At 43.1% G+C, this 16,706-nt stretch overlaps 1 protein-coding gene across 1 annotated transcript in view; it reads right to left on the bottom strand.

The window, feature by feature from the left end:
- Nucleotides 1–13,716: 13,716 nt before the first annotated feature.
- CATSPERG (cation channel sperm associated auxiliary subunit gamma) overlaps nt 13,717–16,706 on the bottom strand; it is a 40,438-nt gene continuing 37,448 nt past the window's right edge. The window contains exons 25-30 of the mRNA XM_036012765.1: nt 16,503–16,566; nt 16,291–16,386; nt 15,912–16,001; nt 14,762–14,854; nt 14,573–14,672; nt 13,717–14,488 (exon numbers count right to left, since the gene is read on the bottom strand). Coding sequence (XP_035868658.1) covers nt 14,225–14,488; nt 14,573–14,672; nt 14,762–14,854; nt 15,912–16,001; nt 16,291–16,386; nt 16,503–16,566 — 707 coding nt within the window. The 3' untranslated portion in view covers nt 13,717–14,224. The remainder of the gene's footprint in view (nt 14,489–14,572; nt 14,673–14,761; nt 14,855–15,911; nt 16,002–16,290; nt 16,387–16,502; nt 16,567–16,706) is intronic.

Here is a 16,706-nt window from a genome sequence, read left to right as displayed (position 1 = left end):
AGGGAGAGAAACATCAATATGTGATTGCTTTTTGTGCGTTCCCTACTGGGGACCTGGCCCACAACCCAGGCATGTGCCCTGACTAGGAATCAAACCAGAGACCCTTTGGTTTGCAGGCCCACACTCAATCCACCAGCCAGGGTTCATTAGGTGTTTTCTGCTACCTTTTCTTCCAAATTGTTGATTCAATACTCTGCTTCATCTAATCTACCCTTGATTCACTCTGATGTTCTAAAGTATTCTTCAGTTCAGTAATTGTATTTTTCATGTTTAAAAATCAATTTTAGAGAGAAATAAAGGGGGAGAGAGAGAGGGATAAATCGATTTGTTGTTCCACTTTTTTATGCATTCATTGGTTGACTCTTATATGTGCCCTGACTGGGGATCAAATCTGCAACCTTGACATATTAGGACAATGCTCTAACCAACTGAGCTACCCAGCCAGGGTTTATCTTTTTTATGTTTCCCATCTCTTTGTTAAAGTTCTCACTGAATTTGTTGAGCATTTTTATAACCAGTGTTTTGAACTTCTGGATCTGGTACATTGCCTGTCTCCATTATTTTGTCCTACTTTTTTGGGGGGGACATGATTGTCTCCTCATTTTGGCTGTCTCCCTGTGTGTATTTCTATTATTATGTAGAACTGCTACATCTCCTTGTCTTGGTAGAGTGACCTTATGTAGTGGGTCCTAGTGGTACAGTATCCCTCATCACCTGAACTGTGTATTCCAGGTGTGTTCCTTGTGTGGGTTGTGTGTGCGCTCCTGCTGTAGTTAAGCCTTGATTGCTGTTGGTTGTCACTGGGAGGGACTGACTCTCAGGCTGGCTGGCTGTGAGGACTGGCCATGACTATAGTGGAACAGCTATTGTGCAGGGGCTTTAGTGGGGCTCTGATGCCTGCCAAGTCTGCATTTCAGATGTGTCATTTGTGGAAGTGGTTGGGTGGTGCTCTGGTGTGGTCCTAAGCTGTGCACCAGGTGTGTTGGTTCTGGGACCTGTCGGGAGGAGATCTGGTGGAAGCCAAGGTCAGCAGCTGCCTCTGCTCTGCCTGGACTCACCTAGTATGACCTATACCATGATCTGCAGGTAGATGCTGTTAGTGTTCGACTTAGAGGCAACTGGGACAGGCTGTTCTGTGAAGCAAGGTGGTCTGCCACTAGTTCCAGTCTTGAGGGTATTTAGCAAGACGTACAGGACTCGCTGAGACCAGATGCTGCTTGTTTGGGGTTTGTGAACCTTGAGAGATTTTAGAAAGCTTTGCAGCATAAACCAAGACAGGCCATTTGTATGGAAAAGCCACTGGAAATGGCTTGAGTGGGCCTGTAAGTTGGGGAGTGGGGGATCTCAGGGAATCACCAGGGCTTGGTGAACAGAGTTAGCTGGGTTGATGGAAATTCAGAAACAGAGTCTGCCGGTGCCTGCCTGCACCTGCAGGGGAAGGTCTTAGAAAAGGAACAATGACCTCTGCCAGCACTTCTGTTTGAGAGAAAGCTTCCCCTTCAGTCCTTGCCCTGAAACCAGAAAATTCAGTTCTTCCTCATATATCCCTTACATTTTTTTGAGCTGCTGCTCCAGTGCTGGAGCTCAGAGTGAGTGAGTCCATCAATAAGTCAGTCCATGAATGGGTCCTTTAAGAGAAATTCCTGGGACTTTAGAGGCTCTCACTTACCTGCTATCCCCTTTATTTATCACAGACTTCTCTTCCTGTTGCTGTAACCCTGGGTCTTGGGAACTTGGTGTAGGGCTGGGATCCCTCACTCCTTATGGAGGACCTCTTTAGCCAAATATTCCTCCAGATTTTTAACATGAGGGTGAAACTAGCCCATTCCACATCTTTGCCCCTCCTACCAGTTCAAAGTTGTTTCTTCTGTATATCCTTAGTTGTAGAAGTGTTGTTCAGGGGGGTGGAAACAGGAGGGAGGTAGGGAGGGCTGGGGGGTGGGCTGGGATGGGAGTAAAAGGCAGAAAACTGTACTTGAATGACAATTTTTTTTAAATGGCAAAAAAAAGTTCTGTTCAGCTACATTTCAGGGGGTTCTGTAGTTTAGTTGTAATTTTGATGTGATCATGAAAGAAGGCAAGCAAAACATTACCTACTCTATTATTTTTGTTTTCTTTCATGGCTTTAAATATTTTATCCCACTACCTTCTGGTGTCAATGGTTTCTGGTGTCAAATCAGTGGTTAATTCCATTGATGATCCCTTATATGTAATGAGTCACTTCTTTTTCTTTCCTCACTTGAGGATATGTTCATTGATTTGAGAGAGAGACAGAGACAAACATCAACATCTATATGAGAGAGAAACATTGATTGGTTGCCTCCCATATGTGCCTTGATCAGGGACTGAACCTGCAACCTAGGTATGTGCCCTGATAGGGAATCAAACCCACAACTTTTTGGTGCACAGAAGATGCTCCAACCAATTGAGCAATCTGGCCAAGGCATGAGTCACTTCTTTACTGTTACTTTCAAAATCCTTTCTTTGTCTTTGGGGTTTGATAGTTTGACTATAACATGTTTCAGCATGATCTCTTTGAATTTATCCTTCTTGGAGTGCATTGAATCTCTTGAATATGCAGATTTATGCCTTTCATTATGTTTGGGAAGTTTTGAGCCATTATTTCTTTAAATATTTCTCCTGCCACTTTCTTTCTCTGATCTCTTTCTGGGAGTCCTATGATGCTTATGTCTGTATGCTTCATGGTGTCTTACAAATCCCTCAAGCTCATTTTTCTTGGTTCTTTTTTTCTTCCTGCTCCCCAGGCCAAATAATTTTTCTTCACCTAATGTAAACTTCTGTTGAATCCTTCCAGGCAATTTTTCATTTCAATTATTGTATTTTTCAGCTCTAGAATTTGTTTGGTTCCTTCATATAGTTTCTATCTCTTTATTGGTTTTCTCATTGTGTTTATATATCATTTCCCTGATTTTCTTGAGTTCTTTGTTCATGGCTTCCTTTAGCTTATTGAGCACATGTAATACAGTTTATTTAACGTCTTTGATTAGTAATTTCAATGTCTGGGCTTCCTCAGGAATGGCATCCATTAAATTCTTTTTCTCATGGAATAGGTCATACTTTTCTGTTTCTTTGTATATTTTGTATTTTTTGTTGTTAATTGGACATCCTGAGTATTATAATGAATAACTCTGAGAGTCTGATTCCCCACTTCTCAGAGATTGCTGACTTTTGTTTGTTGATGGCTGGAGCCATCACATTGTGACTTTTCCAAACTACTTTTGGTAAGTGTTTATTCCTTGTTATGTATAGTCACTGAAGTTTATGTTCTCCTATTTCTATATATCCAGCTTCAAATCGGAAGGAGGGAGGTCCTGTCTCTTAAATATTTCCAATGATGCTGTTCCTGAGAGGGCCAAATCCAAGACAAGTGTCTGTGTTCATCCCTCAGGGCACCTCTACACTAATCAAAACACATTGCCTCAAATTTTTGGAGTACAATGTCTCCACTGTCAGCCATGGCTTCAGCCAGCCACTTTGAGACTGTGGGCTGTGACCCCCACTGCTGTGGCAAAGTTGATGAATGGAGGATGGGAGTTGGTTCATGCATACCACTCATGAAAGACCAGCAGCCTTTCTCTTCATCAAGCACTCCCAAGGTTGTTATGTCTGCTCTGGTCCCATAATTTCAACATAATAGATTCCAATCACTCTTTTTAGTTCAGTGGTTGATTCTGTGGACTGAATCAATCACTGAGCAGAACTCTAGAGTTTCCTAATTTGCCCTTTTGTGTGACATCCTTCCAACTTCACTCTTTTGCATGTGGATATACAATTGTCCCAGCACAATTTATTAAAAAGACTATTCTTTCCCCATTAAATGGCCTTAGCACTGGACTTCTGGCCAAGATGGAGGTGTAGGTAGACACACTGTGCCTCTTTGTACAACCAAAAGAAGGACAATAACAATTTAAAAACAAAAAAACAACCAGAACTGACAGAAAATTGAACTGTATGGAAGCCTGACAACCAAGGAGTGAAAGAAGAAACATCCATCCAGACCAGTAGGAGGGGTGGAGACAGGCAGCCTGGTGGAGAGGACAAGCAGCAAAGCAGCAGTGGAGGACCAGGGTGGGCAAGGCGGTGGCTAGCAGACCCAGCAAGGAGGCAGATTGTGGGGTGGGGTGGGCAAGGCTGCAGCTGGCTGGCAAGGCAGCCACTGACAGACTGGTGAGGCAGCAGCTGGTGGAGTGTGAGGTCCCCCATTCGTGTGCTGATAAACTGGGAAGAACACTTGGGGAGCGAGACAGACATTGCAACCCAGGGTCTGAGCATGGGAAAATAAAGCCTCAAACCACTGATTGAAAATACCTGTGGGGTTGAGGCATTGCAGTGGGAGAAATGCCTACCCTCACAGAATTAACTGGAGAGACCCACAGGGTGCTAGAATGTACACAAGCCAACCTACCTAGGAATCAGCACCAGAAGGGCCCACTTTGCTTGTGGGTAGTGGGAGAAGTGACTGAAATCCAGCAGAGAGCAGAGCAAGTGCCATTGTTCCCTTTTGGACCCCTTCCCCACATACAGCATCACAAAGCAGCGACATGGGTTGCCCTGCCCTGGTGAACACCTAAGGCTCTGCCCCTTATACATAGAAGGTGCACAGAGGGGGAAAAAAAAAGGCCCAAATGAAAGAACAGATCAAAGCTCCAGAAAAAGTACAACCAAGTGATGAAGAGATAGCCAACCTATCAGATGCACAGTTCAAAACACTGGTAATCAGGATGCTCACAGAATTGGTTGAATTTGGTTGCAAATTAGGAAATAAAGGAAAATAAAGGAAAATGTACTGGGAACCAATAGTGATGGGAAGGAAACTGGGACTCAAATCAATGGTTTGGAGCAGAAGGAAGAAAGAAAAATTCAACCAGAAAAGAATGAAGAAACAAGAATTCAAAAAAAAAATTAGGACAGTCTTAGGAACCTCCAGGACATCTTTAAGTGTTCCAAAATCCGAATCAGAGGGGTACCAGGAGAAGAGGAAGAGCAAGAAATTGAAAACTTATTTGAACAAATAATGAAGGAGAACTTTCCCAATCTGGCAAAGGAAATAGACTTCCAGGAAGTCCAGGAAGCTCAGAGAATCCCAAAGAACTTGGACCCAAGGAGGAATACACCAAGGCACATCATAATTACATTACCAAGATTAAAAATAAAGAGAGAATCTGAAAAGCAGCAAGAGAAAAGGAGACGGTTACCTACAAAGGAATGCCCAAAAGACTATCAGCTAATTTCTCAAAAGAGACTTTACAGGCAAGAAGGGGCTGAAAAGAAGTATTCCAAGTCATGAAAGGCAAGGACCTACATCCAAGATTGTTCTATCCAGCAAAGCTTTCATTTAGAATGAAAGGACAGATAAAGTGCTTCTCAGATAAGGTCTAGTCGAAGGAGTTCATCATCACCAAGCCCTTATTATATGAAATGTTAAAGGGATTTATCTAAGAAAAATAAGATAAAACTATGAACAGTAAAATGACAACAGACTCACAGTTATTAACAACCACACCTGAAACAAAAACAAACTAAGCAAACAACTAGAACAGGAACAGAACCACAGAAATGGAGATCACATGGAGGGTTAGCAACAGGAGAGTGGGAGGGTGAGAAAGGGGGAAAAGGTACAGAGAATAAGTAGCATAGATGGTAGGTAAAAAATAGACAGGGGGAGGTTAAGAATAGTATAGGAAATGTAGAAGCCAAAGAACTTATATGTATGACCCATCGACATGAACTAAAGGTGGGAAATGTGGTGGGAGTGGGTATGCAGGGTGGAGGGGAATAAAGGTGAGGAAAATGGGACAACTGTAATAGCATACTCAATAAAACACATTTTAAAAAATGGCCTTAGCACTGTTGTTGAAAATCAATTTACTATAGATGTATTGGTTTGTTTCTGAACTCAATTCTATTCTGTTGAATATATATATATATCAACATTATGTTCTTGATTACAGCAGCTTAATGATTAAGTTTTAATACCTGTGGGGTAAATCCTTCTAAACAATTTTCTCAGCTATTGTCAGTCATTTTTTTCTCCTTGACTTCCTAGTCATATTTTAAACAGTTTTTTTCCCCTATCGTGAGAAACAGTGTGGGGAGGGAGGGGGGCTCTGCCCGTACAGCCCCCCTCCCCACTTCCTCCAGGGATAAGAATAAGTCTACCAAGACATGATCTGCTTGGGAAGGAAAGGTGGCCAATCTCTCAAAGGAGAAGGGCCTTGAGCCTGTTCCTCATTAGGCTTTTATTTGGTTCAGTTTGCACTGAAATACAGGTACATCAATCATTGTCAGACAGCAATAATCAAACAATAGATAAAATTCAAAGAATTATGAGGGTTTATTCTAAGTCAGGGTCAGTTAGATAAAAGGCCATAAAACTTTGGGAAACAAACTCATTTTATGCTTGGACCCTTATCAGAAAATTGAGGGCATTCTTAGCAAAGCAGTTTTCATAGGATTTTATGCATCCTTTCTCAGGTCTGATCGCCCAGGGGGAACCGCCTGTTCCTGTCCAGGGCTGCACCACCCTCTGGCATTGTTTCAGGCTTAAATCAGCCCAGGGAAGTAAGGCAGCCAAGAGATTAGGAGACTTCTTACAGACAGAATGAGGACTCAGGCTATGTCAAAGCTGAGGGGTGAGTCCATCACCAGCTTTCTCCATAGCCCCCCAAGTCCTTCCCTGATGGCCCTATTGCGACCATGCCTGTCTTAGGTCATCCCTCCCTTGAGGAATCTTACCCATCATTGGATAATGTATCATCAGCCTGGGGCCAAGCAGGGTGAAGTAAAGGTGTCCCCACCAGGAAGATAAGCTTTGTCTCCTTAGTGGCTTATAGTTTCAAGGCCTTTTTACTCAGCCTTAGCCATGGAGGGTTACAGCTTCTGAAACTAGGCAGGGCGGTTCCCAACAAAACAGTGTAGATTACCTTCCTGAAGACCTTTCCTCTTGTCCTTGCATTCCACTACTATCAAAGCTGTAAAGCTAAACTATTAGCCTTTCTATGTTTCTACATAAGATAGTCATGTGACCAGTGCTGACCCATAATCTATAAGAAGTCACGAGTGGCACTTCTGGGGAAAACTTTTAAGTGAACATACTGGTCTATCGGGCCCCTTTAGCCTTTTATGATTCTTCCTGCCTGTGATGCAGAGACATCAGATCCTTGATAATACTAGTGAGCTGATAAACGAAGCCTGCATTCCCTTCTTACAGGTTGCTGCTGCTATTTATCCCCTTTTTCCATTTTGTTAATGTTCTTCTCTGCTAATTCTAATATCTCTGCTAAATTCTGAGTAAATTTCAATTGATTATTCTCCTTACTATGGTGGTTGTTTGTCTGCCTCATTCCATGTTTCATAATGTTTTATTGGATGCCAGACATTGACTTTTACATTGTTGGGTGCTGGATATTTTTGTATTTCTATAAATATTTTTAACATGGTTTCTTTCTTTCTTTTTCTTAAAATATTTTATTTATTTTTAGAGAGAGGAGAAGGAAAGGAGAGAGAGATAGAAACATCAATATGTGGTTGCCTCTCACATACCCCACACTGGGGACCTGGCCTGCAACCCAGGCATATGCTCTGACTGGGAATCGAACCAGTGACTGTTTGGTTCACAGGCCCTTGCTCAATCCACTGAGCTACACCAGCCAGGGATCATTTCTATAAATATATATTTTTGTATTTTTAATATTTTATTTATTTATTTTTAGAGAGGGGGAAAGGGAGGGAGAAAGAGAGAAACATCAATGTGTGATTGCCTCTCACGTGGCCCCCACTGGGGACCTGGCCCGCAACCCAGGCATGTGCCCTGACTAGGAATCGAACTGGTGACACTTTGGTTCACAGCTCACGCTCAATCCACTGAGCTACACTATCCAGGGTTTTCTATAAATATTTTTGATATTTGTCTGAGGTGCAAATAGGCTGATGCTTCAGATCTTACTTATATGTTAGGCAGGTTCAGAGTAATATTGAATCTAGAGCTAAGTATTTCTTACTACTGGCAAGAACTTCCTGAGTATGCTACCCAGTGCTCCACGAATTATGAGGTTTAACAACCTGGCTGGCAAAAATAGGTACTATTCCAGCCTTGAGTGAGTGCCTGTCACTGTTCCCTTTCTCTAATATTTTTTAATCTTTTTTTCCCAGCTGCATGTAGTTTCCTCACATACATGTTCCAATCCCTGATGCCTGCTCTGCAAATCTCTGGGATTCTCTCTCAATGCAGTTCTCTTCTCTTCAGTACTCTGTCTTATGACTCTAGTTACCTCATCCCAGACTTCCATCTCCTTAGTTCAGCATATTCCAGGTTCCACCTCAGTTCCCCCTCCCTGTACCTTGACCTGAACACTCTCTCAGAATGGTAAGCTAAGACAACTATAGAACTCACCTTATTGGTTTCCCATCTCCAAGGATCATGTCTCTATTGCATGATGTTGAGTGTCTTGAAAACCATTGTTCATGTATTTTGTCTGTTTTTATTGTTTCAGGTATCAGGGTAAATCTAATCCATGTTGCTCCATCTTGGCCACAATTGGATATGGTAATATTTACAACATAACTGGACTGAGGCAGAATTATGATCTTTTTATCTGGTTCATGAAGTGAATTGATGAAACCCTGGTGCCAGTGTACAGAATTTCTCTATTTTTGTGGGACATCTTAGCCAAATGACCTTGCACACATGGGCATTGCCAGCTCTGTACACTATTATCAGGTTTTTTAGGTTTTCCTGTCACTTAGAACTGATTACTCTTTGATACTGTATAGAAATGGCTTCTAGCCAAAACTGAGTCCAAAATTTCCCTCTTTAGTGAGAAAAGACTCATATATACTCATTCTTTTTAGAAACATTCATTCAGTGTACATGTAGCTCCCAGTCTAGAGACATGTGTCTTCTCAATCACTTCTTTATGTTAAACTTTACTATCCCTCAGCAGTATTGTATACTTTTCTTCTTAAGTCCTATTCTTATCCAATCAGTTTTTATTTTTTATTTAATCTTTATTTCATTTATTCCATTACCATACAGTTCCCTTACCCTCCCCTCCCCCCCAGCAATCACCACATTGTTGTCCATATCCATGAGTCCTTTTACTTTTTTCTCAATCCTTCTACCCCCCCAACCTCCCCACCCCAGACAAATTTTAGTTTTTTATTTTGAAATTTTTGTTCTAGCACCAAGAGAAACTATTGATTTTGGACCTGGTTGGTGTGGCTCATTGGACTGAGTGGCAGCCTTTGAACCAAAGTGTCACCAGTTTGATTCCTAGTTAGGACACATGCTTGGGTTGAGGGCCAGGTCCCCAGTAGGGAGTGTGCAAGAGGCAAATACACACTGATGTTTCTCTCCATCTCTTTCTCCTTCCCTTCCCTTCTCTCTAAAAATACTAAATAAAATCTTTTAAAAAAGAGAGAGAGAAGCTATTGGTTTTATATAGTTGCCCTAATATACAGAGATGTTTCAAATTACCTTAATTCATTTAGGCTTCTTCCTTACAGGAGTCACTTGAATGTTCTAGATATACAACTTTTCTTCTGCATATAATTTTTACTTTTTCTTTTCCAATGTGAACATATTCTTTTTCTTGTCTTATTGCACTAGCTAAAACCTCCAAACACAATATTGGAAACAGTGGTGAGTTATTCCTGTTTTGTTCCCAATTTTAATAAAAATGGTTTTGGCATTTATCTACCATATGCCATATGTGATCTTTCTTTTGTAATCATATAATTTGATAAGCATGATCAAACAGTTCCCTTATGTTTTTATTTAACTTAGAATTTATATAAGGAATGGATGTTGAATTTTAAAAAAAGGTTTTTCAGGTACCTTTTAATATAATCACTTTTTAATTATATTTTATCAATTATGCTATTATAGTTGTCCCATTTTTTTCTCCTCTTTATTTTCCTCTGCCTTGCACCCCCCCCCACCAGGATTCTCCAACCCCCTCCAGTTTATGTGTCCATGGGTCATACATATAAGTTCTTTGGCTTCTCCATTTCCTATACTATTCTTAATCTTCCCCTATTATATACCTATGATTTATGTTTTTTAAAAGAGATTTTACTTATTTATTTTTAGAGAGGGGAAGGGAAGGAGAAAGAGAGGGAGAGAAACATCAATATATGGTTGCCTCTCACATGCCCTCTACTGGACCTGCAACCCAGGTATGTGCCCTGACAGGAAATCCAATGGGAGAACCCTTGGTTCTCCAGGCCGGCACTCAATTCACTAAGCCACATCAGCCAGGGCCCATGTATGCTTCTTATTCCCTGTACCTTTTCTCCCATTCTACTTCCTCCCCTTCCACCTGCTCCTACCCCTCCCCGGTGATAACCCTCCATGTGATCTCCATTTCTGTGATTCTGTTCCTGTTCTAGTTGTTTGCTTAGTTAGTTAGTTAGTTAAGGTTCCATTGTTGATAGTTGTGAGTTTGTTGTCATTTTACTGTTCATAGTTTTGATCTTCTTCTTTTTCTTAGATAAGTCCCTTTAACATTTCATATAATGAGGGTTTGGTGATGACGAACTCCTTTAACTTGACCTCATTTGGGAGGCACTTTATCTGCCCTTCCACTCTAAATGATAGCTTTGCTGGATAGAGCAATCTTGGATGGGAGTCCTTGCCTTTCATGACTTTGAATATTTCTTTTCAGCCCCTTCTTGCCTGCAAGATTTCTTTTGAGAAATCAGCTCATAGTTTTATGGGCACTCCTTTGTAGGTAACTGTCTCCTTTTCTCTTGCTGCTTTTAAGATTGTCTCCTTACCTTTCATCTTGGATAATTTATTATGATGTCCCTTTGTGTGTGCGTCCTTGGATCCAACTTCTTGGGGATTCTTTGAGCTTCCTGGACTTCCTGGAAGTCTATTTCCTTTGCCAGGTTAGGAAAGTTTTTCTTTATTATTATTTTTCAAATAAGTTTTCAATTTCTAGCTCTTCCTCTTCTTCTGGTACTTCTATGATTCATAAATTGTAACATTTAAAGTTGTCCCAGAGGCTCCTAAGCCTTTCTTCATTTTTTTGAATTCTGGTTTCTTCATTTTGTTCTGGTTGAATGTTTATTTCTTCCTTCTTTCCAAAATCATTGATTTGAGTCCCAGCTTCCTTCCTGTCATTGTTGGTTCTCTGTATATTTTGCTTTATTTCACTCTGCATAGCCTTCACTTCTTCCTCTATTTCGTGACCATACTCAGATATTTCTGTGAACATCCTGATTACCAGTGTTTTGAACTGTGCATCTTACAGTTTGGGTATCTCTTCATCGCTTAGTTCTATTTTGGGGGTTTTGATGTGTTCTTTCATTTAGGATATATATACATATATACATATATACATATATATATAATTATATATATATATACATATATATATAATTATATATATATATAATTTTGTCTTGGTACATCTGTTATGTTCTAAGGGGCAGAGCCTTAGGTATTTGCCAGAGTGGGGCTACCCATGTTGCTGTCCTTTTGGTTGAGTGAGGAGGCAAAGTGTATCTACCTAGACCTCCATCTGGGCCCGAAGTCCTTTTTATATCATCATACATGTTGCACACTTGAGTCTTTGTTTCATCATCTGTGAAATGGGGATAATTATACAATTCTTCTAGTAGAAAATCATGAAGATTATTCAATAATTCAAGAAAATAGCCCTGGCCAGTGTGGCTCAATGGATTGAGCGCCAGCCTGTGAACCAAAGGTTGCTGGTTTGATTCCCAGTCAGGGGCACATTCCTGGGTTGCTGGCCAGGTCAGGTCCCCAGTAGGGAGCATGTGAGAGGCAATCACACATTGATGTTTCTCTCCTTCTTTCTCTCTCCCTTCCCTTCTGTCTAAAATAAATAAATAAACTAAAAAAAAAGAAAAGAAATTGGATATGGATTGAATATTTGTGTTCCCCCCAAATTTATGTTTAAACCTAACCCCCAACATAATGGTATCACACTTTTGGGAAGTGATTAGATCATGAGGGTGGAGCCTTCATGAGATTAATGCCCTTACGAAAGAGACCCCCAAAGACCTTCCTTACCTCTTCTACCATGTGAGAATACAGCAATATGACAGCCATCTGTGAACTGGGAAGCAAGTTATCACTAGATACAAAATCTGCTAGCACCTTGATTTTGTACTTCCCAGCTTCCAAAACCATGAGAAATAAATTTCTGTTGTTTGTAAGCCACCAACTCTGTGGTATTCTGTTATAGCAGCCTGAACAAACTAGGATGGAACAAAACAGGATATTATTTCACCACATGCTACAAAATGGCATCTATGCAACTAATTTTGTTTGATAGATGAGTCTATACTGCTGACTGTTGTTGCATACTGCTTGACCATCCCTATTTTCCCTCCTGAGTCCCAGATCTGAGGTTCCTGAAGCCTCTTGGATAGCCTCTAAAAGTTCCTCAGACCCCTTGTACTGACCATCATCAAAGCTGGCCTCAATGTCTCTTCCAAGCCTGCCCCTTCTCCCTGGTTCCCATCTCAGGGACAGCCTCTTTGTCCTCCAGGACCTAGGACAGAGTCCTGGGCCTTTTCCTTAAATTCTCCCTTTCTCCCATTCCTTACATGGCCCACCATCCCCATGGTTCCAAGGCCTCCTGAACATGTCTCCCACCTGCCCTTTCCTCTCCTTTCACAAGCAGGCTTTGGTCCTGCACCATCTTCTTCTGCCTAGGTCCCTGGTCTATTGCCTCCCTGGGATCTCTGGTTCCAGTCCTGAGCCATTATCCACAGGGCAACCAGGGGCATCTTTGCAATATCTGACCATGCCCTTCAGATTCTCAGCTCTGAGTGTCCTCTGATAATTCTCAAACTCAACAACATGACCTCAGTGACCTTGCCTGCTCTGGAGCTGTCTCACCATGGACAAGCTGGTCTGGCTATCTTCTTTTTTTGTCTCTTCAGAGTGTATGTCCCCTGGACCTCTACCCCTAGAGCAGGGCAGTGGAGAGGGGTGGTCAGAGGACTTCTAGAGTCACTATACTTGAGACCTTTGTGGAGGGGCTGGAGTTGAGCCCACTGGTTGGACAGGGAGTGGAGTACAAAGGTACATTTGCTTTTTGCCTTTCAGCTTCCCTTTCCTATTTTTGATAACACATTGTCTTTATAAGAACTGCCCTTACACACACACACACACACACACATACACACAAGAGCATGAAATTAAGATAATGCTGAATCCCTTAGACCTAAGGATGGGCTCTGATTGGCTTAAACTGCTCAAGGTCAAATCCCTCTGGCAGTGTAAGTGATAAAGCTTATGACCCAACCTCATCCAATCAAAGTGACTAACAGGACTGACAGCCTAGAAATGTTGGACTGCAGCCTTTTTTTCCTATGGACAATGAGACACATGGATGTGTAGCTTCAGACTGTGAGGAAGGCTGTCCTGAGCTCAGAGACCACACTCAGAGCAGGGGAGAGCAGGAAAAGCTACAGAGAAAAGGAGTGAGAATCCTGTGGATACTGAACACTTCTGGATCAAACTGTACCTGGAGCTGCCTTGGCTGGTGCAGCTCAGTGGACTGAGTGCCAGCCTGAGAACCAATGGGTCACCAGTTCAACTCCCAGTCAGGGCACGTGTCTGGGTTACAGGCCAGGTCCCCAGTAGGGGGTGAGCATGAGACAACCACACATTGATATTTTTCTCCCTCCCTCCCTTCCTTCTCCTCTCTCTAAAAATAAGCAAAATCTTTTTAAAAAACTGTACCTGAAGCTTATCTTGACAGAACCCATATATTATCATTTCCATTTGGACTATTTGAAGTTTTTGCTAATTGCAACTAAAATAAAGATCCTAACCTCTCTAGAGTCCCCTCCTTAAGCTCAACACCATATTGGTGTTGATATTCAAAAATATTTAATGACTGGTACTAAATCTAAGCACTGAACAACCAGAACAGACTTTAGGCCATAGCAATGGGCCTGGGTCATGGAGGACCTTGCTGAACTGTAGGGAGGTTGGGGCACCCTGGGGAGAGGCTGAGTTGGCAGGCACACAGAGAAGCTGCTATTTACCAGATGGCACAGAAGGATTTTGGTATTTTAATAACCTATGTGTGGCTGTATGATCTGAAGGAAAATGAAAATTCAAGCAAAACAGAAAGGAAGGCTTGGGATGGGTGACAGGTTGCATTTCCAAGTTGGCCCAGGAAATAAGGAATGGAGGTGGGCGGGGCAGGCAAGAGGCTCAGTTCAGTGGCTTCTTCACGGTTTCATCAGGTCTAGCCTTATTCTCTTCTGCCACCTTATAGCTGTCCTTGGAGCCACCACTAGATTTGGTCTCAGATGTGCTGAAGTCTCTGGAAGAGGAGCTGTAAGTGTAGAAGGATTCTGAGGTGACGATGTTGTTGATCTTCCAGCGAAGGAAGTTGCAGAACTTCATCATAAGGGGCAGCAAGAGGCAGATGATGATATAGAAGGTCACCACGCTGAGAAACGCACTGGCTGAAAACTTCAAGCACCAAACCACAGGTGTAGATGGGCAGCCTGGTGGAGTCTGTCTACCCCACTGGTCAGCTCCTAGGCAGCCACTCACCATAAGGATGAAGAAAGCCCGCTTGGCACTGAGTGGAAGCCCATGGATATGCAGCAGGAAGATGAGCTGGTGGTCACAGTATGTGCTGTTGTCCACACCTCTGATGGGGGGAAGAGGTCCATGACTGGAAAGGAGTCAGGCACCCTGTAGAGAGCCCCCGACCCCACCTGGGCCACGTGCTTGGCTTACCTGTTGCTCACCAACACCTTGAAGAAGAATTCAGGGGCGAAGATGCTACGGGGAACGGTGTCATGGCATGGGGAATTCTCCAGACACAGCCACCTGGGGGCCCACATTCAGGTACTTGTGCAGCACATCATGCCTACCATGTGACAACCCCTGATTTCTACCCCCACCCCCAAAACTGGGTGAGCACCAACTAGGCACTATCTCATTCCTTCATCCCTGATTCACTTCTTCATTCTTTCATCCAAGAAGACTTCTGAATGCCTACCAAGTGATAGGCCATTTGTTTACCCTTTCATTTCCTCCTGCCTTTTCATGTCCGCCTGTCAATTCCTCTTATTATGCATTCACCTAGATTATGGATTGTATACCTGTTATGTGCCGACTCCCCACTTACTCCTTGCTGCCTTCTTTCCTTTATCCCACAAATACAGCTTGAGTACCTACTAGTACAAAGCCACATTTTTATTCATTTACTCTTTTCTTTTTTCATTTATTCAACAAACATAGGTTGAATGCTGACTAGGTATAAGTTGGTTACTTTGCTCATTCGCTCATTCTGTCTGATGCTCATGGCATCATTTTCTTCTTTTCAATAAATCAAAAATAGTAATTGAGCCCTTATACCTCCATCGTTTTTATTCATTAAGACCTCCATTCAAATGTTAGTAATGCCTACCATGAATTCATTAATTTGTTCATTGTCTCATTCCACAAATATTATGTTGAGTTTATTTAGAATCTGGACCTATAAGGGAGACAGACCCCATAGTGGGCAGAAACAGCCCAAAGGGATCAGGGCTGGGATGGGGACACAGGCAGAGAGGTCAAGGCTGAGATGAGAGAACAGGCAGAGGGGTCAAGGCTCGATGGGATAGTACAGGAAGATAGGAGCCAACTGTCCCAACTAGAACAGTCAGAAAAATCCTCCTAGATGAAGAGACATCTGATATAAGGCCTGAAGAAACAGTAAGAGGGACTGGCACCACAGACAGAGTGTCCAGCTTGTGTCCAGGTCAGTCCCATTTGAGGAACACAAAGGTGGTCCATATGGCTTGGGGGTTCACAGAAGCAGGAGAAATTGGTCAGGCCTGACAGACAGATTGTGGACAGGTGGGTGATAAAGAGGCCGGCAGCCAGGGTGTGCACTTACTCGATGCCTAAGCTCTGGTGGGACAGAATGTTGAAGGCTGAATCTCGGGTAGTTGTTGCATTCTTGGTAGTCCAGATGAGGCTGTCAGTGCTGTGGAAGACCACTGTAAACTCAGTAGAGGACCCAGAACCTCAGTGAGGGCGGGCCTCGGCTGCAGACTGATGCGGAAGGTGGCCAGCATGTGAGCAAGGGGGGTCTGGGTTGGAGCCTTTGGTGAACAGGGCAAGAGTTTGTGGGACCCTAGGAGCCTTGCTGTGGGTGGGGCCTGAGATACTGAGGTAGGTGGGGCTTGCAAGGAGTGGGAGATCTGTGGCTGGGAAGCTGAAGGGGTCTACAGGGGAAGGAAGGCCCTATTACAGCCGGGTCGCACAGGGATTACCTGTCCAGGGGGCTGTTGAAGCGGTAAATCTCTTCCTCGCTGTATTCCTTGATGGTGTCCAGGGTGGGCCCGCCGCCCACCACTTTCAGAACATAGCTGCCGGGAGCAAAGGTGCACAGCGACCAGCCTCAGTGTCCTGAGTCCTGCATCACATCTACCCCTCCTGCCCTCCTACCCCTTCCCATCAGCCACTGGCTTGGCCATGCTTTTACCTGCCCTGAAAACTGCCAGAGTCTCCCGTCACCAAATCTTGGATCAAGAAGAAGGGGTAGAAGACTGTACAGTGGGAAGAGGGTGAGGCCAGAAGAAGAAATTAGCCTGGCCCGAGAAGTGGAGGGTGGTAAGGGGAGAAAAGAGAGAGGGGGGACCAAGGGGAAGAGCAGAGAGTGGGCGGGGAGGTAAGGGCAAAGTGGTAG

This window comes from Phyllostomus discolor, chromosome 12, assembly GCF_004126475.2.
Source record: "Phyllostomus discolor isolate MPI-MPIP mPhyDis1 chromosome 12, mPhyDis1.pri.v3, whole genome shotgun sequence".
NCBI lineage: Eukaryota > Metazoa > Chordata > Mammalia > Chiroptera > Phyllostomidae > Phyllostomus > Phyllostomus discolor.
Note: the sequence above shows the minus strand (reverse complement) of the source record. Positions and strands in the feature narration are given on the sequence as shown.